General features: G+C 42.2%; 2 protein-coding genes across 7 annotated transcripts in view; one reads left to right on the forward strand and one right to left on the reverse strand.

The window, feature by feature from the left end:
- The window catches only part of SEPTIN10 (septin 10), a 31101-nt gene extending 21004 nt beyond the window's left edge, over positions 1–10097 (reverse strand). For 2 of the 4 annotated variants that reach the window (XM_074859165.1, XM_074859163.1), the window contains exons 1-3: positions 9822–10097; positions 1114–1231; positions 196–391 (exon numbers count right to left, since the gene is read on the reverse strand). In XM_074859165.1, coding sequence (XP_074715266.1) covers positions 196–391; positions 1114–1231; positions 9822–9851 — 344 coding nt within the window. In that variant the 5' untranslated portion in view covers positions 9852–10097. Of the gene's footprint in view, positions 1–195; positions 392–1113; positions 1232–6991; positions 7152–9821 lie in introns of those variants that run through there. The other 2 variants (XM_074859164.1, XM_074859168.1) reach the window with 2 other exon arrangements.
- A 133-nt stretch (positions 10098–10230) lies between these two features.
- SOWAHC (sosondowah ankyrin repeat domain family member C) lies at positions 10231–26275 on the forward strand. 3 transcript variants are annotated; one of them, XR_012627582.1, is made up of 2 exons: positions 10231–13274; positions 23269–26275. XR_012627582.1 is itself a non-coding variant. In XM_074859162.1 (1 exon), the coding sequence occupies exon 1, from the start codon at positions 10231–10233 to the stop codon at positions 11746–11748; it is 1518 nt and encodes a 505-aa protein (XP_074715263.1). In that variant the 3' UTR covers positions 11749–15143. The 3 variants fall into 3 exon arrangements, 1 of the variants encoding a protein (XP_074715263.1); XR_012627583.1 differs by having other exon boundaries at positions 10231–11824; XM_074859162.1 differs by lacking the exon at positions 23269–26275 and having other exon boundaries at positions 10231–15143.
- The last annotated feature ends 554 nt before the right edge of the window (positions 26276–26829 follow it).

The following is a 26829-nucleotide window of genomic DNA, read 5'->3' on the forward strand; positions in this document are numbered from 1 at the left end:
AGTTCATCTGATTTCTCAAATCATTTCCTAGACTAGAAGATGAGAAGAAAAACATGTTTACTTTGGTACACAGAGAAAACAGTTAACCAAATATTTGGACCGTAAGACAAATATTTACTACAAACCCCAAATAAAAATCAACCTGCAATTGAAGACCTAAACTTCTGCATACCATAGCAACAAGAGGACACTTACCTATCTTCTTTGTTTATCTGGTCACCAAATCCCACTGTATTTACAATGGTCAGCTTCAAAAGAACATTACTTTCCTGGAGTTCATAAGTCTGGGCTCTAAGTCGTACAATTGGCAGAAAATGCGTTGACACAGGGTCATCAAAATTGGTGTTAAACAAGCTGTTTATCAAGGTTGATTTCCCACTTCCAGTTTCCCCTAAAGTTAAACAAAAGGATTGGGGAAGACATTTTGCACATCAAATAAATACCTACTAAGCATACAAAGTGTTATCACAGCAACTCAACAAATTTACACAAAAACTCATCAACTGATCTCTCCAAGCAAAAAGGTTGCCTGCATTTTTTCCACAGTGAGCACTAAATATCTTTTAGTTAATTTTTTCATCCTACAGATAAGAGAGTTACCCACTAATGAGTAACGCACAGAACAGTCTCTTGACACTTTGGTTTCCTTGAAAGTGTGAAGTAATTTCCTACAGATTTTTTTAAAAAGTAACTAGCTGTGAAGCCACAGGATTCAACAGAGGGTTTTTATGAATAAGGGTAAAATACTAGAGCAAACATTTGATAAGTATAGAAATACTTCAGTAACACCACCTTGGAATTTTAGTTTTTGGTATGATGCTCTTTGCTACAGTAAAAATAGAATGTAGCCCAGTTTACTCAAAGGAATCCAAGAAGCTTCCCATAAATGAATAAAAGTATGGCATCCATTTTTAGTCTTCATATTGTTTATGAAAATACAAAATACAAAAACAAAGGATGGATATAAATAAGCAAAGCTGGGGAAAGAGGTGGAATTATAGTTTATGTTTAACATTAAAGAAGGAATTTAACATTGCAACTGGATTTAGATTTCAGTCACTTCCTAAGGACAAGTATACTACTAAAGCCTTAAAGGACCCAGATGCTACTTACCAATGCAAAGAATGTTGAAGCTGAAGCCCTGCTTGATGGATTTTTTAACCAGCTGATCAGGTAAACTACCAAAACCAACATGCCCGGACAAGGATAAAGTTCGATAGCCATCATTTTGCTACAGAAAAATAATTTCAAAATATGTTAGTGAAGTGAGTTGCAAAGCAATTAGCAATGGCAACAAAGGAACTCTACTAGTAAGCTAGAACTCATTCTTTATGATTTACATGGAATCAAGAAAAGCAAAGGTCTGAAAAAAGATCTGTCAAATCAACTTTATTCTATGATTTGAGAAAACGTTCAAATTTACAGGACTATTTGCAGGCTCAAAATGAAGTCCATGTTTTGCAAAAAAACCCCATGAAACATGAACAAAATGAAGCAGACAAGTCCAAGTGAAAATGTAAACTGAAAACTGTAGACAGAAAATAGATCACGTTGGTTTCCTCTTAGAAATGAAGAAAAAAAATATTTAAAAACAATTTAAGCAACAGAATTCAAAATAGAGACCATAATCACAGGAAGGTGTATGTTATCAATCAGAACTCATTCTGAGTAGCTGGAATTGAAATTGTTATTTATGTAAAATAATACATTATCTACATGCCAGAACTCTAAGAGATAATATCATATGTATTATTAGAAATGTCTAGAGGTGCACATTCCTTTTCAAACATCAGCTAGCAATCTAGCATCATGACATCAAGGCAATGAGCATACTAGAAATGCATAAGTCTAAAAGGAAATATCTTGGCTCATACTAATTAACTAATTTGAAACAAACCTTCCATACCAAAAGTGTAAACAGTGACAGGTCCATGCTATTCTTTCTCTTATGTTTCCAATCCACATGGAATTGGAAATCATTACTGGTTCCTAGGAACATGTATATAGCCAACAGTAGGAAATTTTTTATTTAACACTTACAAGCCCATAAAAGTGACACCTTTTATGATAGGTATGCATAGCAAGTTTCAGAATTCTTGTAGCTAAAAGGATATGGACAGTCCTCCAGCAAATACCCTTTTCTTCTTTTGCACAGGACTTCTTGTGTGGCACTACAGACTGCACTAACTCTCATTTTAGACTATTATAGTCAGATAACTCCATTTTAGACTAATATAATGAGGAAAAATGTGTAAGCAAAGTGAACAATTTAAAGAGAAAATATGACAACTTAGGGCTATAAAAAAAAAATGTTCATTCAAAGCATGTCTGAAACAGAAATTTCTCAAGGTATTCTACCATATGGAAATTACTATTAAAAAGGGCTGAGAAACACTGAAAACTGTCAGTGTCCTGTCCATTTAAAGACAAATGTATCTGCAACAGAGCAGCAGCACATCTAACCACTGTAGTTACACAGTCTGATATTCAAACCACCTCTATCACCACCAGTGTAAGAGTTCTGAAAAAAAACGGTGAGCCTCCACACCAAAAGCCAGTGCCAGAGGCTCAGCATAACTGTAGAACAGAGGCCTTTCTCTGCACATTACCAGGCTAAATCCAAACTGTGCTGGGCTACCCTCAAAATCCCTGCATAGCCATTTGTTACTCTTCAAGAAAAAACCCTAGTAAAAGGAACTTTGTTTCCTTTCAGTCCACTTGGATTTCAGGGGACAAACCACCGATACCCAAAACCTTACTGACTGTTTCCAGAGGTCATTAGAGTAACTACCACGTCACCCACAAGAGACCATGCCAGGATTAAAGAGCATTTAGCTGAGGAAATTGGTATTGCAGCTGTATTTGCTGTACAAAGCTAAATGCAGGAACAGACAACAGGAGTCCTCATGGCCATTAACTCCGTGACTTCATTTTCAAAAGGAAGGGAGATATTAACTACAATTTAGCGATTAAATTCAAGAATTTGCTGTTTTCTGGAAACAAAAATCAACAGTAATTAGTTCTTCCGCTGCTATATTGGCTGTGATATGCCTCGCTATCTCATATAAACTTGCTTACTTTGCTAGGCCATTTATCTCAAAAATGAAACTTAAAAAAAGAACAGACAAAGGAAGCATTTTGCACCAAGGTCACTAGACTGAAAGATGGCCACATATGCCTGGAGTCAGCAGAAATGGACCATAACTGGGGAAAATGTAAAAGCAGTGGCTGGAAATCACAAACACCAACTCAACTGAAAACCAAGAAGACTTACCACACCCTCAAGGAGCAAGCCCTTTAATTTAAATAGCACTAGCCAATAACAAATGTACTGTTAATCACTAACCAACAGGTGTAAACTTGGGTGGGTTTTTGCTAATCAGGTAATGGGATAAATATGCTGTAGCTCTAATACAAAACTGAGCTAACTTTGTGGAATATCACCTAGCTCATGTCTTTGTGCAAATCTGTAATAAAGAAATACCTCAACCCTGTGTGTACCGGCTTGCATATCAGATAAAGATCCCACTTTTCAGGACAACTGTTTATTATTGAAAATTTGACCAAATTTATCTGTGAAACAGGGGACAATAAGAAATAATAGATGCACAAAAGAAGGTGCCTTCTCTGGGCTTTGCTTAGAAAGCTAAGGCTATGCTTATCACATCTGGCTGTGCTACTACTTTAAAATTCTTATCCGATGTCCAAGACAGTTAATTTCTTTGTATTTCTGTTTCTCCCAAAGATGCTTCTCATGGATATGTATTGCAGTCAGGAAAGAGAGTAACAACGTCTGCAATAAGTATTTATGCAATTGCCAAGATATTCTGAGACATCTCAAATTTGCTGCCATTTTAAGATAGCATATTTCATCTTTCTTCAGTACGTAAAAGTTAATTCAATGACACTACACAGTTATGAGTGAAAATTAAAACCATTTTTCTGGAAATGTAAATACATAAAAGTGCATGGTAAGCTCTATGTCACTCAGACACAAGACAAAAATTTGACACAAGACAGGAAAATCCTGGTAAGTTGTAAAAACAGCTTACAGAACCTGGTACTTGGAAGAACTTCCCCAATAGAGAAATTGTGGTTTGTGCACAGCTTTCTTCAGCACTGTACTGGGGGGGAAGAGACATATGATCTTCACTTTGTGCATGTGAAGATGACACAAAGATACTAGTTAATAAAGGGAAAGACTAAGAGAGCAAGAACACGAATCTCATTCACCTCGTGTGTAATTTAGCACCTTAACACAAGATCACTCTTTCTAGTTCTTTTTGTCAGAGGTAATGACACAGTAAACCAAAAAAAATTAACCACCATCCCCCAAAACCTCATACATTCAGCAGCTGAGTGTGACCCAACAATGACAATGTCAGCAAGGGAAGATACAGCATAGGGAAGAACAAGAATTTCAAGTAGAAATAATATTATTTATATTATTTGTAAGAACATGTTTTAATGTCTTGTCCTAAGCTTCTTTTCAAGAGAAGATTGGCAAACTGAAGGATGATAATTCATGGGTCTCAAAGGGATAATTCAAGGTCTCAAAAAACATTTTTACAGAGAAACAGTACAGAAACATAGCTTACGTAAGTTCTTTCAAGAAAATGGCCAGAGTTGACTTGATCACAGTATATGTAATGAGGAGATTTCTGATAGCACACACACACACAGAGAAAAACCCCAACACTACATTAATAGCAAAATTTTAAAAGCTAGAGGCCGAAAGAGGCCTCTGAGTTATTTAAAAATATAACTACTTTTTTTTAGGGATTTTAACTGCTATTAAACTGTTCAGACAGTTGTCCCAAGACACAACGGAGTCTTCAGGAATCAACTTCACCACAAATCCTGCAATAAAAGCTCTTAATTTAGACTACAAAACTTCCAAGAAATATTGTGCAGCTCAACTTGGAGACAGTCACACCGATTTAGAAGCTGACATTCTTGCATGTTTATACTTCTGTTCTCCATGCAACAAACGTTACAGGACTGAGAGCTACTGTTCTCATTTGGAGACTCACGTCTCTCCACCTTCCTCACGCAAGATCTCTTTGTGAACCTGCTCCATCTAACATCACTTGGAACATTCTCTTAAAAGAAAAGTAATAGGCTATGTTTTTTCTTCTGAAATTTTCCAGGGGCATCACGTGTCTCGCCTGCAATGCCAGCACCTCACACAGCTTCACTCTGCTATGGTCTAACAAATACACAGAGAAATTAAATCCACAAAACTGACCCCGTGATTCTTACTACTTCTCAAAGAAATAATACATCATCCAGTTTAAAACAAGTTACTACCATATCACTAGTTTAGGAAAATGATGACAACTCAAAAATTAAGGAATATAAATCAAGCTGAAAGCAATTAAGTCACCAGATCAGCCAGTCTTTTCAAACTACTATCCGTTAGATGGAGCAGTTAAATTATGCTTGAAAACAGCATCTCATACAACTTTATTCAGTGAATAACTCAGAGCTTGTAATCTGAATGCTACAAGAGCTGGAATACTCACGTAAATACTTCCTGTTTCTCACTGCTTTCTCAGAATTCATACTCTCATCAAAATAGCATACAATATAGATCACTTGAGATGGTCCAAATCACATCTCACTCCTTCCCTCCCTCCTTTTTTAAATGGTTGGTGACATAGCTTTCACAGAACTGCATCTAGATTTCTGCAAATTCAGTTAATCAAGAATATTGGTTTATATAGTCATCTTGCCCATCAAAAACAGTGTGCAAAGAAAAATCATTGCCCAAGACAAAAATAACATTTAAAAATTGTTTCTTTCTTTAGAAACAAACTAAAAAAAAATAGTTCTCTTTGCTACCTGTTTCAGACTAAAATTGCACAACACTGGGCCATTCCATGACAAAAGCTGGGTCTCAGACTACACACATCTCTGCGTAAGCCTCCTGCAGAACCAGACCTGCAGTCCGGGCAAGTAACTAGCTTACTACTCAGCTTGTAGAGATGACTAAAATTTGCCCTCCAAAGCTGGGAAAAAAAAAGTAATCAATGTTTGTGTGCTTAGGCAGGAGGCGAGGGTCCTGTCAGGCCCAGGCAGCTGCACAGGCTGTGCAGAGGCCCTGGGAAGGATGTCTGGGCATCAGCCATGAGGCTGGACAACAACATGTTAATGTGCCCACAGGTCCTCCAAATGTGACTCTTTCAGAGACCTGAGTTTTCCATGATCACAAACAGGTGTGGACAGTCATTAAACCAGAAAATCTATTTTAATCTTCCAATAACAAACTGCATTACTCTCTTACAGTCAATTACTTTCCTAATAACCAAAGTTACATTTAATCCAGTAAATATCAATGTTGCTATTGCCTCCTAACACATGAGGTAAGTAGGAAAGTAACATATTTTGGAAGCAAGTAGAAAAATACTTTCCATTTGCAGGTACTCAAAATCTAAAATGTAGATGTGTGGTGTAGGCATGTGTATCACTGACATCTCTCGATGATGATACATCCATGAGAGAGAGCCAGAGAACAGATGGGATGAGTAGAGGGAACAGAAAGGAAACCTTGGCAAAATAACACAAAAGAGAACAGAAAATACAGGTGGATGAGGCAGAAAAAGTACAAAGAAAGAAAAGTCCATGAAGATGCACAGTAAGAAGGGAAACACATTAAAAATTATATGGAATTAATAGATCAGTCTATAAAATAAAAAGCAACACACAGGAATCAAAGTATGCAACAAAACATTCCCCCAGAAAGGTGTGTAGGAAAAAAAAAAAAGTATCAGCCAAAAGATGATTCAGTGAAAACTCATTTGACAATTTCACTCACAGTTATCAGGTAATTTCTTCAGTCTGAGAGTAGACAACTTTTAGGGATTGATCCAAACATCAGAAGCCCAGGATTCTTCCCTCACCTCTTTCAAATGACTTCTTACATGGCACATGACTTCTTACATCTTACAGTGCACCAACTATTTTCCTTTTCTAGCCCACTTCAACTCACCATACAGTTGAAGTTGCCTTAAACCATAGGTCGCCACAAGATTTCCTTGTATATATGGAGAGACATTAGAAAGAACCTTAAAAAAAAAAAAAAAAAAAAAAGGTGACATTTTTGCCCTGTGTTTCTATCTGAAGAAATCTGAGGCAGGAGAGAATCTTCCTGAATGCCCTGAAATCACCCAAGATGGGCAGAGGAAAAAGTGGCAGCCTTGTCAGTAGAGAACTGGGGGCACAATGTGCAGGTTGCTAATGAAGACAACTTCTGGACTGTACTTTCAGGTATTTAGGAATAAACAAACAAGCAGAGACACTTTGCTAGTGTTCCAGTTGTGAGGAGGTGACTTCACAGACAACAGCGTATTCGTCTGTAAATGCCACTAAGGCTGCTCTTCACCTGCAGGCATTTAAGTAACTGGAAAATCTAGCACATGTAGTACCTGTTCCTCTGTTGTTGCCTATGGACAGATATGGCAAGAGGCAGCAGGTAGGGAATCAAGACTTGATGACAGAAAAGAAACCGCTTCCTCACAGCGAGTACTCCATGTGCCAGGCAAAGGATGACGACGCAGTGCTGGTTCAGATGGGACTGATCAGCTACTGCTACACAGAAGAAGAAAGTGTTCGGGTTTGTGGTCCGCACAGAAAGGCCTCTCTTGACCTGCGTGATTTCAAGGAAGGAAAAACAAAGAAACAGAAATCTGGTGCAGCCTCTGAGATGACCTTGACACAGAAAAATACTCAGGCTGGTATCACAACTGCAGTCACTTTTGGAAGATCTGTGCCTCTTTGGCTGGGCTGGCTCAGCTGTGCCTGTTGCAGCTTTAGCACTGTGTTTCCTGAAGAGTAGTGAGTCAGTCTCCTTCACCCTTGACCACATCAGCCCCTTGTTGTTGATGTTCCTTGTCCAAATGAGAAAGCAATGCTGCTCTTAGATGCAACAACGGTGGTTGCTATCAGAAGGCCTCTTTGACTGTAACAAGGTTTTTTTTTTTTCCTCCTTTCTAATTAATCAGTGATGAGTACTGTATGATGTTGATGGGGGCAATGGCTGCCAAAAATTTCCCGGAAGTCAAATTTTCAAAAATCAGAAGTACTAAATACTTGAGTCTCATTCTTTGTGCAATCTGACTGTAAACAGATTCATAGGACAGACTGCATTCTGAGAGTGATTTTACATTTCTTTTGCAAACTAGCTCAAAACAAAATCTCTCCCAAAATGCAGTAGGAAACACTTTAGCAATTATACAACATGCGTTAAACTAGGCAATATTATTTGATGTCAATATAAATATATTTTACATCATTAGATTTACATCATCTACATAATTTACATTTATAAACCTCATACAAAATCACCCTCCTCCATTACAGAGCTATGTTACAGGTCTGGTTTTACGGTATTCTCTGTGAAGTTTTCCATGTACATTGCCCTCTCTTCCCCTGACAAATCTATCTGCTTAGTGGACCCTCAAGCCCACTCTCACTCACTTTTGATGATTTTGATTTACTACTGCATCTCTCCATACTCTTCACGCAAACGTTAAGTAGCAAAATCTTTTTGTATTGTTTCTCATACTTTGGCTCTTTGGTGGTTTTTTTTCCTCAACGTTTTTCCAGTTTCCCATGAGACCCAGCCAGTGAAGTATTGACTCTCCACCTCACTATATATGCATAACATGGATGAAGAGAGAAAGCTTATATAAAGTTAATGCATCACACTACGTTATACTGCAGCTGCAAAGGATTCATACAGGTCTCAAAGAGAGTATGTGTGAAATGGAGCTCTCTGGGCGGGAGCCCCAACAAGAAAGCAAGCTGTGCTCAACAGTCAACTTGTGAGCAAGTGGGGAACATGAATGAAGCCCTTTCAGTCTGAGTTGAGGTTGGCCGGGACGTGGTCAGGCCCTGTGGTGGCTCTAACAATGGTCCAACAAATAACTCTTTCAGCACCCGAACTCAAAGCAGCCCCTCTTCCTTCTCCCGCTCCCACGCCGCTCCCTCGGGTGTGCCATCGAAACCCAGTGCAAGACACTGCCCCGGATGACAATCACTCCAAGGAGAGAAAAATTCTAAAGGGTAACAGTTGTTTTCCATTTTTTCAGGTCACGGGGCAGCTTCACACACAGCTCTACTGGAGTAACTGAGGTGTAACAGCACGGCGGCAGGAATGAGCCAAGAACCATCAGAGCCAGGTACTTTATCTACCTTCCCACTATCAGAAAATGCAAAAGCGGCTAACTACACAGCCAGGGTGGAGGATTTGTCACTCAATTCCTCACACTTGACGTTGTTTCTACAACCCTTCTGTGCTTTGCACTGCTGAGATGTAAAACACAGCTGAAAACTCAAGTCATAAATGATTCGGGGTTTTTAAAGTTCAAAAACGGAGCTAATGCTCCAGCACTAAAGTATGGACGGGTTCCACGTCTTAAAAGCATAGAGCCGACAGCTTTGCCGTTAGGCATAAAGAAAGTATTTCTTCACTAGCCAAGATTCAGCGCTACAACCTATTACTCGAACTACGCGATACGCTACGGGAGCTCAGCGGAGAGCGACACCAGAAACGAGACGCCTCAACAGCAAGTTTTTTAAAAGCCTGGCAACTTCGGGAACGAAACGGCACGCCGAGGCTCTCTCCCTCCCGCAAACCGGAGCCCCGCGCCGCCCCGGGGGCACCCCCAGCCCCCTCAGCTCAGCCCAAGCTCCCTCCCACCCCCCCCGCCGCTGGTGCTGCCTGACCCGCGCCGGGGTGACACCCACCACGCGATACCCGCGGTGCCGGGGGTTAGCGGGCGGCGGAGCTGCCCGCCAGCCCCACCGAGGGGACTTACCGGCTGCGAACCGGCGTGGGAAGCGGCCATAGCCCCGCCGGGCCGGGCCAGGCGGGGAGGGCAACGCGCGGGCGGGCGGGCGCTGAGGGGAGAGGGCGCGCACCCACCGGCCGCCGTGACGGGGCGCTGCTGGCCGCCGGGCGGAGGCAGCGCCACGGGCGGGCGGGGCCGCGGCGGCCCCACGCGGGGCGGAGGGGCCGCAGTAGCCGCCCCGCCGTCGCTGAGGAGAGCGCTCGTGGCGTGGGGCCGCGCGGGCCCCTCCCGGCCGGGGGGTGGCGTGGCGCCACCGCCGCCGTGATTGCCGGGGCATGCCGCCGCCAGGAGGAGGGGCTCGGGCAGCCGCGGCCCCGCCGCCGCGCCCGCAGCGGCAGCAGCAGCAGCGGCGCGAGGCGATGGGGCAGGGGCGGTGATGGCGGAACCGGCGGAGCTGCGGCAGGAGTCGGTGGTGCGGTTCCTGGCGGCGCGGGGCGGGCGGGCCCGTAACGCGGAGCTGCTGGAGCATTTCCGGGACTGGCTCAGCCCCTCGGAGCCCGGCCGCCGCGCTGCCGCCCGCCACCTCTTCAAGGAGCTGGTCAACGCAGTGGCCACTGTGCGCCAGGAGCCCGGCACCGGTGTCAAGTACGTGCACCTCCGCCGCCGGTACTGCGCCCCGGAGCCCCCCGCCCTGACCCCCGCGGAGGCGGCGGCGAGGGGCAGCGCGGAGCGGCCGAGCCCGCCGCCCTCGCCGCGGGCGAGCGCTGAGGAGGCGCCGCCGCCGCCAGCGGGCGAAGATGCCGGTGGCCGCCCTCCGCCGGCGGGGCGGCGGGGGGAGCCGCCCCGGCCGAGCCCGGCGGCGGGCGGAGGCCAGCGGAAGGGCTCCCGGCGGGGGCCGCCGCCCGGGCGCGGCGGAGGCGGTGGCGATGGCGAGGAGCCTGCGGTAGCGGCGGGCCCGGGGGGGCCTCCGCCGGCGGAGGAGGCGGGGGCGGCGGAGGGAGCCCCTGGGGCGGCGGCGCAGGGGGGCGGCCGCAGGAGCCTGCGGGAGGCGGCGCGGGGCGGCTCGCCCCAGCTGAAGCGCGGCGCCCTACCCGGGGGGACCCGCGGCCGAGGCGGCGGCGACTCGGACAGCGCCTCGGTGGCCTCGTCGTCCGCTGAGGAGGAGGGGAGCACGACCGGCGCCGTGGCCCTGGACCCCCTGGAGCACGCCTGGATGCTGTCGGCCTCGGACGGGCGGTGGGAGAGCCTGGAGGGGCTGCTGAGCTGCGAGCCGGCGCTGCTCTGCAAGCGGGACTTCATCACCGGCTTCACGGTGCTGCACTGGGCCGCCAAGCACGGGCGGCAGGAGCTGCTGGCCACGCTGGTCAACTTCGCCCAGCAGCACCAGCTGCCCGTGGACATCAACGCCCGCACCAGCGGCGGGCACACGGCGCTGCACATAGCCGCCATGCACGGCCATGCCGAGGTGGTGAAGCTGCTGGTGGGAGCCTACGACGCCGACGTGGACATCCGCGACTACAGCGGGCGCAAGGCCGCGCACTACCTGCACCAGGGCACCTCGGGGGACATGCGGAACCTGGTGGGGGCCCTGGAGGAGGAGGAGGAGGAGGAGGGGGCTGCCGGTAACGGGAGCGGGCGCTGGAGGCTCTCCAAGGTGTTGCCCTCCAATCTCATGAGCTACCGGCTCTCCCACCACCACCACCACCACCATCACAGCACCGGGGAGGAAGCTGAGGGCACCGACGGGGCGGCGGTGCCGGGCAAGGGCAAGGAGATGACCAGGAAAGCCTCCGGCAGCGGGCGGATGAAGCCTCGGCTTAATAAGATCCGCTTCAGGACTCAGATCATCCACAACACGCCCTCGTTTCGTGGTGACACTGAGGAGGAAGAGCACGAGGAGAAATCCCTGAAAGCATCGTTCAAGCTCAGGCCGAAGTCCAATGTCTTTGGATAAGGCCAGGGAGCAGGAGGTCTGGGAGGTGGGCGCACGGACCAGAGTGCCCAAGGGTGTAGCGCGGAAGGTGAGGCAGGTACGAGTGGGTGCTCATTTACACTCGTGGACTCTGGGCAGATGAGTCCTGAGTATCTTGCTTTAACTCTCAATTTGGTGGGGTCAGCGGGGCTCTGGTGGCTTACAGCTCCCGAGAGCAGCTGCTTTGGCTGGGCCCTCAGTGCTGAAGTGAGAGGCAGCGGGTACGCTGAGAAACGCTGGGGTGTCTAAAAGCTGCGCTCCTTTCTCTCAAAAAGCAGGCTTTGGGATCGGAAACCTGTGTTAGTGAATCTGCTAGGATTAGCGAGTTGAGTGGGGAAGGAAGAGTGCAAATGCTCTACTCTTACGTTATCAACTGGTACTATAAACTACTTACAAACAACTTGCTATGTAAGAAGAACACCTCAGTTATATGCAAATATACTTTAAGTTTCTCTTTAACAGCAATACCGCCTGGCACAGTGTGGAGTTGGGTACCCAAAATGAGACAGTAGATAACGTTTTCCTGTCAGAATCCAAGCTTCAATCCAGCAAAGACTCAAGCCTGTGTTGACTTTATTCACTGAAAATTGCCTGATGTGACATCGTGAATATATATACAAAAAACCCCCTGCTCCATTGCACTGCAAACAATGAATAAAGTTAACCACGTGCCGAAGTCTGTGCTGTCTGATGTACTACTGAGCTTGCTTATTGCTGTTGGAATACTAATACAAGATAATGAAAGCAAAGAGTCTTTTTATATATTTGGTATCTTATGTTTTGTCTTAGGCAAAGCAATTTTATTTTAATCACTGTGAATTCTCAAGTGCCAGACCTAGCGCAGTTCCAGTTATTAAGTCTGGTCAATTCTTGTCAGTGTTGTTTGTGTAACTCACTGTGTTTAAAATCAGAAAATTGTGTTGTATGTGTTACCTGTGAAAGTGTTCTCTTTTAGAAAACAGCACAGGCACCATTGCATGAAATCTTCATGAGACTCTAATATGGTCCTGTAATTGTAATAGCTGCAGGTCTGTGTTTGCTAGTAACTTGTGTGCCAATCCCTTCAACTGGCTTTGTGCAGAAATTGGAGAGGGGGGAGGGGGAAAAAAGGGGATGTGTGAATTCACACACAAGGTCGATAACCAGAACTCTGAAACTATCCCTGATTATCATCCTGAGTGAAAGCAGTATAATGACATATTCTAGTTAAGTGACGGCAGTGGTGTTTGAGTTCTTTTAAACCTGTATTTCTAGAGAAGTGATAACTAAGGCTTTGAACTGTTGTTTAACAGCCTGCTAAGTCTTAATCTGATTGACGAGCCTATCCCTCTGCTAAAGCTTGCAAAAACCTTGAATCTTGTTTCTCTGCTTTAAAGCTAGCAATTCCAGTGAAATCTAGGAGGCAGACTTGTATCCAGACTCGGCTTTCCTTAAGAATGAGGTATTGAGCTGACCCTGGATCCTGAATGCTGCTCAAGGTAGCAGCTCATCTGTGCTTGGAAATTAAGGTACAATTTCAGTGCAACATTTGTCAAAGCATGTTTCAAGTTGGCTTCCTCAGAATGTATGTGCATGTCTGGCCAGTAACTAACCAAAAGTAGATAGGCTTTGACATGCTAAAATCCAAATTTGAGACACTGATTAAATGCCTGCCACAAGCTCTAGAACACCTCACAGGGAAACTGCTGCTGGGAGTTGTGCACTTTCAAGGTGACAGCTCTCTGTAGCTGTTGCTGGTGGCTTACATTTCTTGTAGCGACAGAGGAAGGGAGTGCTGGCGATTCGCAGGTTTCAGACTTCCCGTGCAGATAAATTACCAATTTCTGCACTTTGTGACAAAACCTAATACATGGCAGTATTGACATAGGCATGCAAGCAACACTTAACTATTTCTGGGAATAATTACATAAAAAAAAAAAAAAAAATCTCTGCATAGGTGCTGGTCATTACTTTTGTGCAAAAAGATTAGAAATTGTACAGAGGTTCAGCTTCAGTTTATAATTTATAAGATATATTGTTATAGACTTCATGTGCCTTCATTTTGGGTTGGTTGCCACAAATGTGATGGATAAAATCCGTCTTGCAAAGCACTTTTGTCTTTACATCTGTGGGACAGGACCAGAAATTTTCCCACAGCCCTTCCTGTTTAAACTGTAAACTTGTACAAAAATGGGGTGTCTTCTGAGAGGGGGGGGGAAATAATCATAGGAATTATACTGTAGAGCTAATTCTTTTGTAATAACAGGGAAGAGAATTAAATGCCTGAGTCTTAAACTTCCTTCACTCTGGAAGATAAATAGCTTTTTAGACTTCTGTAGAAAGGAAGTTTTCTGACTGAACACTTGCAACATAAGCCCCTCTTCACCATGGCCACTTCTGAATTGAGCACATATTCCATTCAACTGCCTATGTCCAAATCTTATTAAAGTAACTTTCTGATTTGAGAATTTATAGTTCTTTCATATGAACCATTGGGTGAAGTGTTTATCTCTTCACATGCAAATAGCAAAGAATTGCACAAAAATAATGAGTCTTAGATAGCTGTTGGGGTCCAGGGAAATAATTTGGGGGTTTCGATGCTTTGGGATTTGGAATACAGCACACTTGGGATTTTAGAATACTAACTGGAACATAATTTTGTCTTGCATAATACAGTAGAACTTTGGTAATTACTAAGGGAACTTGAAAAATGGTAAAAGATGCCTCATAATTCATTATTTGAAATATCAAAGTGAAACTGTTGGTCCACTCATACTGTTTAGCTGTCAGTTAATGAAATTTCACCGTAATGATCCAAAGGTCTTTGCAAGGTGGGGTGCAAACAGAGCAAACATCTCTGTTGGTGTTTGAGATGTATTGACGAATGGCTAGATAACCACTAGTGTCTGTCTGCGCTATGGGACTAAAGCACTTTGATTTCACATTATGACTTGTCACATTCCATGTGGTTACTTTTTATAACATGAGCTAAAACTTAAGGGTTTTTTGGAGACAGGAAAGGCTTGATGCCCTGTTTCAGAATATTTACAGTCTAAAGGTACTCTTGAGTCAAATATTTTGGATACATTGCCTAGAAAGATGTGAATTTGAAATAAAGTTGTATGGTACAGAAAACTGGAGCACTTACTGCTGTCTTTTTAATGGTACGCTTGAAGTTACTAAATCTGTTTGTTCACTTTTTATGAGGGTGTGTAAGGCAGCAAGACTAATGTAAACATTTGATATCTTTTAATGCATCCTATGTTTGAAATGTTTTAGAGGCCTGGAAGCCTGCCAGTTTTTATTAATACAACTTTTTATGGGTGTCTTTTTGAATGGTTGAGTTAAGAATCTGTAAGCTTTAGTTTTACTGAAATAAAAAGAGCCCATGAATTGTTTATGCTTGAATCGATTTCTGTATGCTACATACTTAGGTGCTACTTGCTATATTGGCTGTTAAAACTATGTGCCGTCTTGTTTTTTGTTTTGGGGGTTTTTTTGTATCATGAAGATGTCTGATATATAACACTGGGAGAGTAAGACATGGAAAAAATACAGTTGAGTTGTTTGCAAGACAGTAACATTTTTCTTTGGCAGTTACTCTAATAGCTCATGTCAAAGTAAATGAAGACGCAACTATTATTTTAATTTTTTTTTTTTTTTTTAGAGAAGTATGTCTAAATAAGGGCCTGGGAGAGTGGCATTGCTTAACTTAAAATAGCATCTTGACCTTATTTCTGTGCAGCTAAATATCTGACTCTGGGAAGACTAATACTAGTTTTGGTTACTATGTAAAGGTCAATACCTAATTAAAAAAGGTTTAGGATTAAGGCTTTTTGTAATGTGTCTTAACTACAGCTGGCAGCTTCTCTAAAGGGAAGTTCCATTTCATTACCAAGCTAGACTGTGGGACTTTGGTATATCTAAAAATTCTTTGAAGCTGTTGCCTTACAAAAATATATGTTAAAACTAGTAAACCTCATGCTGTCAGTAACTCCTCTGGGAAACATCCAGATTTGTGCTTAGACTGAAAAAAGGCTCAGCTGTTACCATGGTGGTGGATCAGGATGTGTGCAGCTCCAAACCAAGCAACCCCAAATTAGTAGTGTGGGGACAGGAGTGAGAAGAGAAGGGAGGGGGAAGTGTTCTGGGATGCTTAGGGGAAAGAGTGGGGGCATGCAGGAAGCAGCTGAGGTTGTGGGGGAGGTGGAGGACTCTGTAGGAGAGCAGTCTACATGAGCCTTGCTGATCGTGCAATGGCTTGATTAGTTGTTTAGAAAATTGTATCTAAACATATATCCCTTCTACAGAATAACAGTTGAGAGAGATGACTTGCTGAGAGCTCTAATGTAAATTAATGTCTGATGCTGAGTATTTTAGTTGGTCCTCTTAGCAACATTTCTTAGTGTAGCTAGTACTGTTTGCAAAAGCACAAACAACTCTTGTGTTGAATGTAGCTACAGCTGTTGCAGGAGAGTTCTGGTACATCAGAATGACTGCACTTTAGGCGTCTCACTGGGAGAGAAACCCTTCAGCATTGCATTGCTAACTTATTTTTCCGTTGGCTAGAAAGGAGGGGTAAGGGCACTACAGTCCTGACTTAATATGCTTTGAGTTATATAGAATGCGCGTGAACCTGAAGGCAATAGATTAAACTTTGGAGACTTCATCCAGAAAAAAAGCAGTTTAGTCATGTATTTTGTTTCCTTGTTGGCACTGAAGAAAAAAAAAAAGTACAGGCTGTTATTTTTTCATGTCCTCAGCTGAGTGTGGGGAGAAGGAAGAAGTCTGAGATTAATATCAGGGTTTGGGAGAGGGACTGGCTTTTCAGTTTGTGTTAAATTGTGAACAGTTTGACAGAAAAAATGGAACATGTGATTTTGAATTTCTAATTTTGTTATAACAAAACATTTTGTCTTATTTTGCAGCTGTTCCAGATTTTTATCTTGTATCATTTTTCAGTTTAGCCAAAATTAGTACTGATGTGTCCTAATACGCACACATTATTTGAAAAACTGAGCCAAGCTACCAGATTTTGTTTGTTGTAAAACCGTGTTACAGGTGAGGTATTTCATGTTCTGTGGTAAAACCTGAAGAAGCCCTATTCTAAGATTTTTACAAGGAGTTAAGCTGCTAGTGGCATGTGGAAGAATTACCTTAAAAGCAGGTAATACCTGGGTCAAGGTGCAGAAGCATTCTATGTTCAATCAGCTAGATTAGTCATGCCAAACGAACCATTGTAGTTTAGGTGCAGCTATAGACAGCCATAAATTGTCTCCTCCCCTAGGTTACTGGGAAGCATGAGAAGAAGCTAGCAAGTCATATTAATCTATTTTAACATGCCCTCATTTTATTAAAAGGCATTTTGCAAACCTGTGGTAGGACTGTCATGAGGTGATGATGGAAGTCAACAGATCGGTGTCCATGCATGCCTCTGCATTGATGCAGATGAATCACTGAAGCTTACTGCTGTCAGTCTAAAGCAGACAGCTTATAGAATGCATCCTTGCATCAATCCTTGTCCATGAAGAGAGCCTGGAGATTTAATATTTAATGTTTCTAACCACCAGAATAGTTCAGTTGCTTGGGCTGTATGTAAAACTAGCCCTAACTTTAGTTGAAACACTGGGCTTTTCCTCAGTATTTTTCCCTTGAAGCTAGAGGCCCTTCACTTCTGCTAGCTGGCTGTTGAGCTCTACCAGTTATTTCACTTTGCAGTTCCTCAGAGTGTCTGAGAAACTGGTAGTAGAATGGGCATAAATAATGGGTATGTCTTTCTGAAGCTGGGTGGGATGATGGTTGGGTGGGGTGGTTGGTTTTTGTGATCATGTGGATTTTTTGCTTTTAAAAAAGGGGTAAAGGATGTCCGCAGTATTTTTTGGGGCACAGAAATCCCTTTGGACAGTTCACACTAAGGAGGTGCAGTCCCTGTTACTATAAATACAGAAAGACGAAATTAACTGCAGGCTATAAAGATGTCCTCTGTTCATTGGACATAAACTTGCATGACATAAAGCCTCAGAGTACCAGAAAACATGTTTGTAACACTTGAATATATAAGGACATTTTGCTATTTCTTTTACTTGCTACCTATCACATGTATCTTACTATAGGTATATCCTATGGAAGTAACTCTCTGGCAATTGGAGAGAGTATAATTAAAGGAATGCAGCTAGGTCCTGTGGGGTCAACTGCAGGAGCGTTAGCTACCAACCTCACACTTGTCTTCTGCCTCTTGAAACTTCCCTTTCTGTCGCAGATGGGCTGGGTGAATAGACTGCAGGTGTCGTAGCTGCCACCCCGTGCAGTTTGCAGCTGCACAGTGTGGGCTGCAGCACTGGTAAATCTGAAGCCTTTTGAAACTAGTGGCAGCACTTCCCTTGATGGGGATGGAAGCAGGGATGCTACATCATTTCTTCTGCCTGTGACATTTACACACGTATTACACTTTTGCATGTGAATAAATGGCATGAACTGAACTGTGGATGAAACTGGGGTGCTTGGGACACTTTTATATTTAAGTGGTGCCAAGTACCTCGTATAGCAGATATGCCTAATTAGAGTATGTTAGTAATCTTTAGCTACTGATAGAAATCAGTTGGCTCAACACAGAACAGCTGATATAGGAAACTACTGCAGAGGGGTTGCTGTAAAATTATCATATCTGTTCTTAAGATACATCATTTATTAAGAATATCTTTTCATTTTGCAAAATTAATTAGTTGCATGGTGGATAACAGCTTGCAGTACCATATCCCAAGAAGCATATCTTTTAAGGGCTGTATAAGGTCACTAATAGCTGTCAAGGTGATAGGAAGTATTAGGCTTTTGGTTTTTAACCTGAAATTTTCTCACCTTCTAAGGTTTGCTTCGGGTTCCTGCAAATTTTTTGTGTCTGGGATAACTAGCCCATTCTGAGAAGAGACCATTGGAGGAAAAAAAAAGGAGTCCAGCTAAGCCACAGATGCTCTTGGCCACAAAGGTCCAGAGTCCTCCATATTTTAAACCAAAACCATTCCTTAAATTCATCATAAAAATGTAAAACAGCAAAAACCAAGTAGCTTGTGTTTGATCTGGAAAATGTGCACCTTCAGTAACAGCATCACCCCACAGTGCCCATACCTGTAAAGTGCTGGGCAGTTCTCAAACTTGTGTTTGCAAGAGAAATGTGATAGTGACCTTTCCCCAGTGTTTACATTTGTGGGGCTTAAGCAAGATGAGAACCCAAACCCTGATCTGGAGTAAATTCACCTGAAGTAGTGTTCGTGAACAGGTGAGCACAGATAAATGGAGGCTTCTGCTGCATGCACTGAGAGACTGCTTTTTTCTCTCTGCTATACCATATGTATGGAATAGCAGTCGTTGTTTTTTACATTGTAGCAAAGTTTAAGATTTAACCTCTTAGAACAGATGAAAACTCATTGAATTCTAAATTAAAATGGGACTTCGTCTAGACTGGACAGCCTGGCTGAAAACAAAGCAACCGGTTTTCCACTGGGTAGCAAAGACCTGTGACAAAAACATCTCGCTGATCGTGCTTGGCAAAGTGCAGAGCTCTTAGGGTTGTGATGCTGTGCATCTTCATTTATCCCTTCTGCACCTACCTCCTCTTTCCTGGCTACTTCCCATTATTTTGCGATTTTTTTAGTAGCTTGAATTGCACAAATATTGATTAATAGATCTATAAAGCTCAGAAAATGAGGATGCTTCAAATAAAAATATATCTTTATTAAGAATTAAATGGGAAAACTAAATGTAAGATGCTGCTTCTACTTTAAACTTCAAGAGTGGGAAGAACAAAAATTATTTTGATGATAAGTGTCTCCACATACAGCATTCTAATTATGACATGGACAAGAGAACTTAATGTTGTTGGGCAAATGTAGAAGACTACATTTTCACCTCAATGACTGCAGTGTTGGGTCCCTTAAAGGCAACACTGAATAACAGACCACTTTGTATAAGAAACACTAAGTATAGTTCACAGGATTTCCATTGATTATTCCCTTAGGTGTGTCAAAACTGGTATCTTTTATGATGGGTCCTAAATGGGAGTTCTGGCTAGCCTGAATGCCCACCTCATCCTCCTTTGCAGATGAGTCCCTTTTGATCCCTGTGTAGTTGAATCCAAATTCTGGAAAACTTTGCCTCAAATCCTGTTAAAAGTAGAAGACTGTAACTGTAAAGATGACTAATCATTTTGAAAGTTCACTTCCTTACACACCCTTCAAACTGAATGCCTGAGGTAAAGAGAAGGGAAAAAAAAAGTAACCCATCTCAAACATGCCAGCACACACAGTGACTAAGCAGTACAGGGCAACAGCTCCTTTTTTTTAATCACTGAATGGTTTTAGTGTTCGCCGTTCCACACTAGTGCTCTTCAGGGGTCCTTTTCTGCTGCCTGGTTTAAGTCCCTCTGACCTGTTGCTTTCATGGGTCAGTAATGAAGAATTACCTGCTTTGAGATTATTGCTTTTTCCCCAGTGGTCTCTTTAGAAAGGAATTGTTACCATGAGCTATGGAGCTGTTGTTGCCAGCATGAGTTTTTATGCTTTTATCCTTTATGGCCTCGTGAAGGTTTCGCCTGCTCTTTTGACTTGAGGTTGAATGAAACAACAGGGAAGTGATACTGAGGAAGAGGAAATCGATTGATTGGGAGTGGAGGAAATGTATTAGGCTGTTAAAGCTTCTGTTGACAACATTGCTGCTACTACTACTGGTTGTAGGTTGGTATTTCTGAATCATAGTTGGTATCCCATAATATCAGGTGTGGTTCAAATACAAGAAAGGATGTAGCTCCTCACCCACTGTTCCTAGAATCTTTGTAACCTGCTCAAACGGTGGCAACCAGGCGGGGATCATATATGCAAAATAGATCAAATGTATATCTACACATACAAAAAGGAAAAGGCATACCCCTTTTGGCTAGGTGTTTTCCTACATTTCACTCACACCTCACTATGACTCAGGAGCCAGGCAACTCATTTGAAAATCTTCTAGAACATTTGGCATTCATGAAATTTCAAATAGCATTAAAGGGATATCGTTAGCCTAAAAGTTCAAACCTACATTCTTAAAACCTAGTTTAAACAAGACCACTGAATTCAAGCTAAACTGATCTAATATTCCTAGGAAGGAACTTAAGCCCAACTAGTTGATGAACATATGTGAAAATCAGTGTGTGACTGCAAGACTGGCTACAAGTCTTTAGCTGACAATTTGCATTTAGATCCTGGGTTTGATACCTAACTACCATAACGATGAGTGCTACAGAAAATCTTTGTGTGTTCCTACACTAATGTTTACAAAACAATTTCAGAAAAAAAACTCTGTTAAAAAGTTGACATTTGAAATTTAGTCTAATTTTAGTGTAATTTAAACTATACACCAGTTAATCATCTCACTAACCCTGCTGTTCCCTATAATCTGCTTTTTCATTTGGGGCATGTGAAGAAAAAAAAAGGCAATTGTTATTATAGGATCCTCAGGTTCCTATGTTTCATCATAACAGTAGTGTTACCCTACCCATATAGAGCATCTCTAGATTCTCTACAGACTCTACTAAATTGCTTCCAGTCCACATATAAGAATGGGAAATACTGCTGTATTATATACCCCAAAAATTATAGGCCTGAGGAAATAAGAGACACACAAATGCTGTACAAGGTGTCCAAGTTAACACAAGAAGGCTGTGAATAAGTAGGAAATATAATGTACTGTACCTGAAAAAAAATCTGTTCAACTAAATTCTCATTAAATATTCAATCCTACAATCTTAAATATGGAATTTATGTGGGATTAAAATATTTGCTAATTTTAGAGGTTTTGACTAACATCTGTAAATAGTCACAGTTTCTTCACACCCATGAATGATAACTTTGCATTTGCTAGATGTCTCCTTTTTTTTTTTTTCTCCACCCTGTGGCTTACAATGACAATGTGGCAATTCATGGATGAGTGGGTGACATTAAATGTCACTGTTAATCCTAGCTGGTATTGATGTAAAAGGTCTATTTGTGTTTGCTGGCTAAATCTTGCATCTAACAGAAGGCATTTATTAGTTCTGTTGTTAGAATAATTGTTTCTTTAATGACATGGTGATGCTATATCTGATTGTGCACAGAAGCAGAAAAGACAGCTGATGGAATTACAGTGCAAATTACAAATTGCAGTCTCACAGGGAGATAATAATAAAATTTTAGGGTTTTTTTTTCTAAAAATTGCTCTGTATTACACTAATTTATGTACATTGCTTCTACTTCACCCCGGAGCTATGATTAACTAGAACTTCCTTATGATTAACCTTAGCCACACTTTCTTCATGTCAAGCACAGGAATACATTTGGTGCCGGCATGCGGTCTGCCAACTCGTATTTTATCAGCAGCAGTCTTAGTGTCTTGATTAAGTAGGATCTACAGGACTAATACGGTCATCAAGAAGTTAAATGACTATATCAGTTACTCTTTTTAATCTTTTTTTAGTCAAAGGAGGGAACGAGGAATTTCTGAGGACAAGTACTTTTAAGGCAACATAAATTTTCATGATAATTACTTAATAGAGAGCCAGAGTTCTCCGTCATTTGCACACCACAAACCATGTCACAGCAAATTATGGCATTGCAGACCAGTTGTTAGTCCACAGATTACAGAGTGACTTCAAGAAAGTACTTCATCCAACTTTTATTTCTTTCATTATGTTCTGATAATTGCTAATTCAGCCAGATGCAACTTCAAAAGAGACACATTAATGTATAATCCCTGTACCATTGTGTGAATAACCAGCTGCCTCTCCATGGACAGCCACAGAATACTCCATGCCTCAAACCTTAAGAACTGCTACTCTAGGATAAAAAAGTACCTTCCTTGATTTGGAAACACTAAAATACTGAAGAAGAAAGTTTGATGTTCTGGGATCCTACCCATCAGCAAAGCTCTGAAGTAGCAAACCAGCACCTGGAGGTGGCTTTTGGCATTAATTCTTGAACCTATACTGTGGTTTGATGTTATACCTATGCAGGCCCACCTGGGCGTCCACAGGAAAGACATTGATTCCCCCTGGTCTGTCTGCATCCTACTCCCAAATATATGCACCCACAGCCTCTTACACTGGACCAACCAATTGTGCAGGGTGAGACTCTTTAGCCTGCTAACCCAACAGAAAGCTAAGCTGCCACTGCCTTTGAAATGAATTCTGGTCTGGCTGAGGACTTGGGTGCTTGGGGAGTTTAGTTCTACCTCCGGGTCAAGAGCAGCCAAACAGGGATTTTATGAAAGCACCTTTTGGCTTGGACAGTGGGAAATATTTAGAAACCAAAAGCCACAAAGGGACTTGGTTCTTACTTGTTTTCTCAAAAGGTATTGGGAAGATCACACGTGAGGATACGGAGTCTATTCTTTGAGGGGGGGTAACAGGGCAATGGATCTTGTATGACTAGCTAAACTAAAGTAATTTTCTGTTTCTAACTCTGCAATCATTCTCATCAGATCTCTTTTCAAATCTATTCCTTTTTTCTCTTCTCCTAGGAATTCTACAGATTTGTTTCCTCACCTCATGTTACGGTGTAACCTGTTAGGCACTCTATACAAACACGTATTGGTGTTCACACTGAGGAACTTCCAGGGGCAGAAGAATATAACACTTTGCAGCACAGAAGACTGGTCATCCCCAGCATTCTTTGCAAACTATTCAGCAGTCATTAATGGGGAAGAAAAAAGAAAAAGGAACATTGACTGAAAAACAGAACAGATGACCGAGTGGAAACCTAACACTTCCCTAGTTTTTACTTCAAGTGTTATGTTGAGCTCCAGTTGTCCCAAGCTCTGATTGTCAAAGAATGAGAACTGAAGCTCAGAACCCATCGAGCTAACTTCTGCTCATACAAGATTTAAAAGAATCAGTGGTCAGATAGCAAGCAGTGAAAATTTGAGTTGAACTAAGTCCTCCTTAACAAATTTTTGTGGGTTTGACAAAAAAAAAAAATGAAACCAGAAGTAGTCAAAAGTTTAAAAGAATGATAAAAGAACTAAGTAAAGGTATTTAAAAGCTCCCTTTTAAATTGTTGGGATAAACTCTACCACAACTGGCTCCTGCTTTACCAGAAAATGAATAATAACAATAACTTTCAGTCAGAGCTCCTTATCCTGCCAAGGTTTCTACGTTGTTGTAGCCCCAAGTGCTGGTTTGAATTTAAAAACTTGATTTTTTTTTTAAATCACCATGGAAAGCATTCCGTTCTTCAGCACTCTTGTATGTGTAACATTTTTTCTGTATTTGTTTACTTTCATTCTTTTCTAATGAATTTCGTATTTTAAAAGGGTCAGAGCTGGAGCTAGTACTGCTCAAGAAGACTCTGTCATCTGCCATTAGATAATTTGTATCAAAATTTTCCAAGCTGGACGTGGCTATTTCCTTGTACTATTTAATGAAAGATACATGGCTAAATCTCCTTTGCTCTTCTAGAAGTCCCAAACTAATCTCATCTACAGAATCTAGACCTCCCATATACATTTGGAGTTTTAAGCTGTTCTCTTTACAAGCTTTGCTTAGGCTCCAGAAAGTCCCTTTCCATGCAAATACCTCAGCGTTTCAGTTATACTGCAGTTTAGCAGCAGTGACTGTCAAGTTGGGACAGCAGCACGAGAGGCAGTAACTGCAACTGGCATAGGTTTTTAAGGAATAGGCTGTGTACTGATACAAACTTGAAAAGAGAAACACTTATGCAGAAAAAAATGCATTATGCCATCAGTAACCCATACTGACGTGGTTGCATCTGAACGAGACTTTCAACTGTCTTTGAATTATTTATCTTTTTGAGCTTTCGTGGAAGGGACAAACCCTGCATATTTGAGGCTGGTTTGTTGACATGACGGGAAACAGTGATGCTGTAAATTCACAGGAACTGGGAAGGGAAAAAAAAAGGCAAACTTTGAGTAACTCTCAGTCCAAAGGCATAGCTTTCTCTAACGTTGTTTAGAGTATGCTTGCTGACTACTCAACGCCCACACTTCTTATTGTAAGGGGTACATACTCTGTGCCCTCAAACTGTTTTCTTTCTATACTCAGAAGCTCTACATGGAGACAAAGACAATGCAGCATTATGAATCCTGCAGAAAAATTATGGACTCTTATAATCAGGGAACAGACTCCTTTGAGTTAGACAGCTATACAGCACAGTTAATGTACCTTAGCTCCCAGGTGCTGCAATATGACAGAGCTCTGCCAACCTATGTGCGCCTTGCCACTGAACGAGAAGGTACCAGTCCTCTGCCAGCCTTCCTCACACCAGGTGAAAACCCTCGACCTCTTCTGAGCACTGGCTCTGATGCTCACCTGATGGATTGAAACTCCAATTGAAATTGCTGTGCTGACCAAAAATAACCCTACCAAAAAAAAAGTGAGCAGTTTCTGTCAGGTGAGAATCAGCTCACCAATTCTAGTCTGAGAGACGGAGATGGTTCAAGAGAAGAGACAAAGCTATGTGGCTACAAGCAGGGCTGGAGGGACTAGGTTGGAACTGATGCAGACTGGCTGGACTGCCCCTTCTGTCAGTGGCAAACTGCTAGTAATCCTCAGCTGTACTGTGCAGGTATACCCCGATGTTTACACGTGCTCTTGGTGCATCCTAAACACTGTGTAATGTAGTTCAGTATAAACCTCTTATACTATCATTCCCAGGCTAATGGCAGTTATTTTCTTTGCAGTTTCCAGAGTTCCCTTAATGCCAGCATTCACACAGACATATTTTGCAAGTACAATTTCTGTGCCTTAAATCTGTATCTTACTTATGCTAATGCATTTTCCATCTAGCCCAGCTTTTTCTGCCTGTGAGGACTTCTGTCTTCTGCTTCCCAAGACAAGTGAAGCATTGCCTCTCCTGAGACCAGCAAATGCTTCCAATGTGGTACTCAGCAAATAGCGACTCACAAAAGAGTGACCTGATGAAAAAATTACTGTTTAACTGAACATGTAAATGAAGGGGTTGGTCCCTTAAGTGTGCTCAGAGAATAATAAGTACAAGGATACCAGCCAAAACAGAGCAAAATGGAATGAAGACATCCTAACTGCTTAAACATGCTTGCTCGTAAATGACAATGGAGCCTCACTAGCCAGAACCTGCTGTACCAGACTAGTTTAGCTGCATACTGGCTTCCTACTGCATGGAGTGATTGCCACCAGAAGGATTTCTGTGCTGTGTTTGAAAGTTATTGTTTCTTTGCTTTGTCCCATGCCAAAATACTTTTTTGGTTTTTGTTTTTAAAATCCATGAAGTACATAGTATATCCAGAAAGCAAGAAAACACCACATTGCAGTAATATGCCCTTTCAAATAATGACATACTGTCAAAACACTCCAATTGGAAAGTTTCCACTGAATTATATATGAAGATAAGGCTTTATCCTTACTGGTTCATTTATACCACACACACCTTATGGTCACACCTTCTATCACATTAGTATAAAGGTGCCTTTGCAGATGGATTCTTCTTTCCAGAAATAAGCATTTCCACAACAAGATGGTTAACCCATTACAAGGCAGTACAGTTCATGTGTAGATAAGGTTTTAGAGCTCAGATAGCCTGCCCCTAAGAATAGGAATCTCTCACATATTTGTTTCAGAAACATTTTTTCTCTCCTCTTTATTAGTTGTTTGATAATGGTCTTGCAAAGACAGCAAATATGACTTTCAGGAAGATCAAGAAGGAGAAGCAAGCTGAAGCATGGAATGAAAATCAAACACAAAGTGGTCTGAAAATCTGGAGTGAATTGAACGGTGAGCATCAGAGCTGCACCTGGGCTGCTGCAATACCAAGGCGGCAGTCACATTTTCCTAGCAGAATCTCTCAGAACATGGACTCGAGACCCTCAGTCCCTCTGCTCTTAGTGGAGAGAGGGTGATGCTTCAAGGGCTGACCCAGAGGGAGGAGGGTTTCCCCCCTTAAGGATTTTGCCCTGAATCAGGGTTGCATCTCAGGTGCCACTCACAAACAGGGAGGGGGGTCACAAAAAAAAGTGTTCTAATGGCTGTTCCTTAAATCCATAGATAGAGGAAATCTAGATGGGTTACACTGTCAGTAAGAATTTCTG

The sequence above is a fragment of the Strix uralensis genome, chromosome 2 (genome assembly GCF_047716275.1).
Source record: "Strix uralensis isolate ZFMK-TIS-50842 chromosome 2, bStrUra1, whole genome shotgun sequence".
Classification (NCBI taxonomy): domain Eukaryota; kingdom Metazoa; phylum Chordata; class Aves; order Strigiformes; family Strigidae; genus Strix; species Strix uralensis.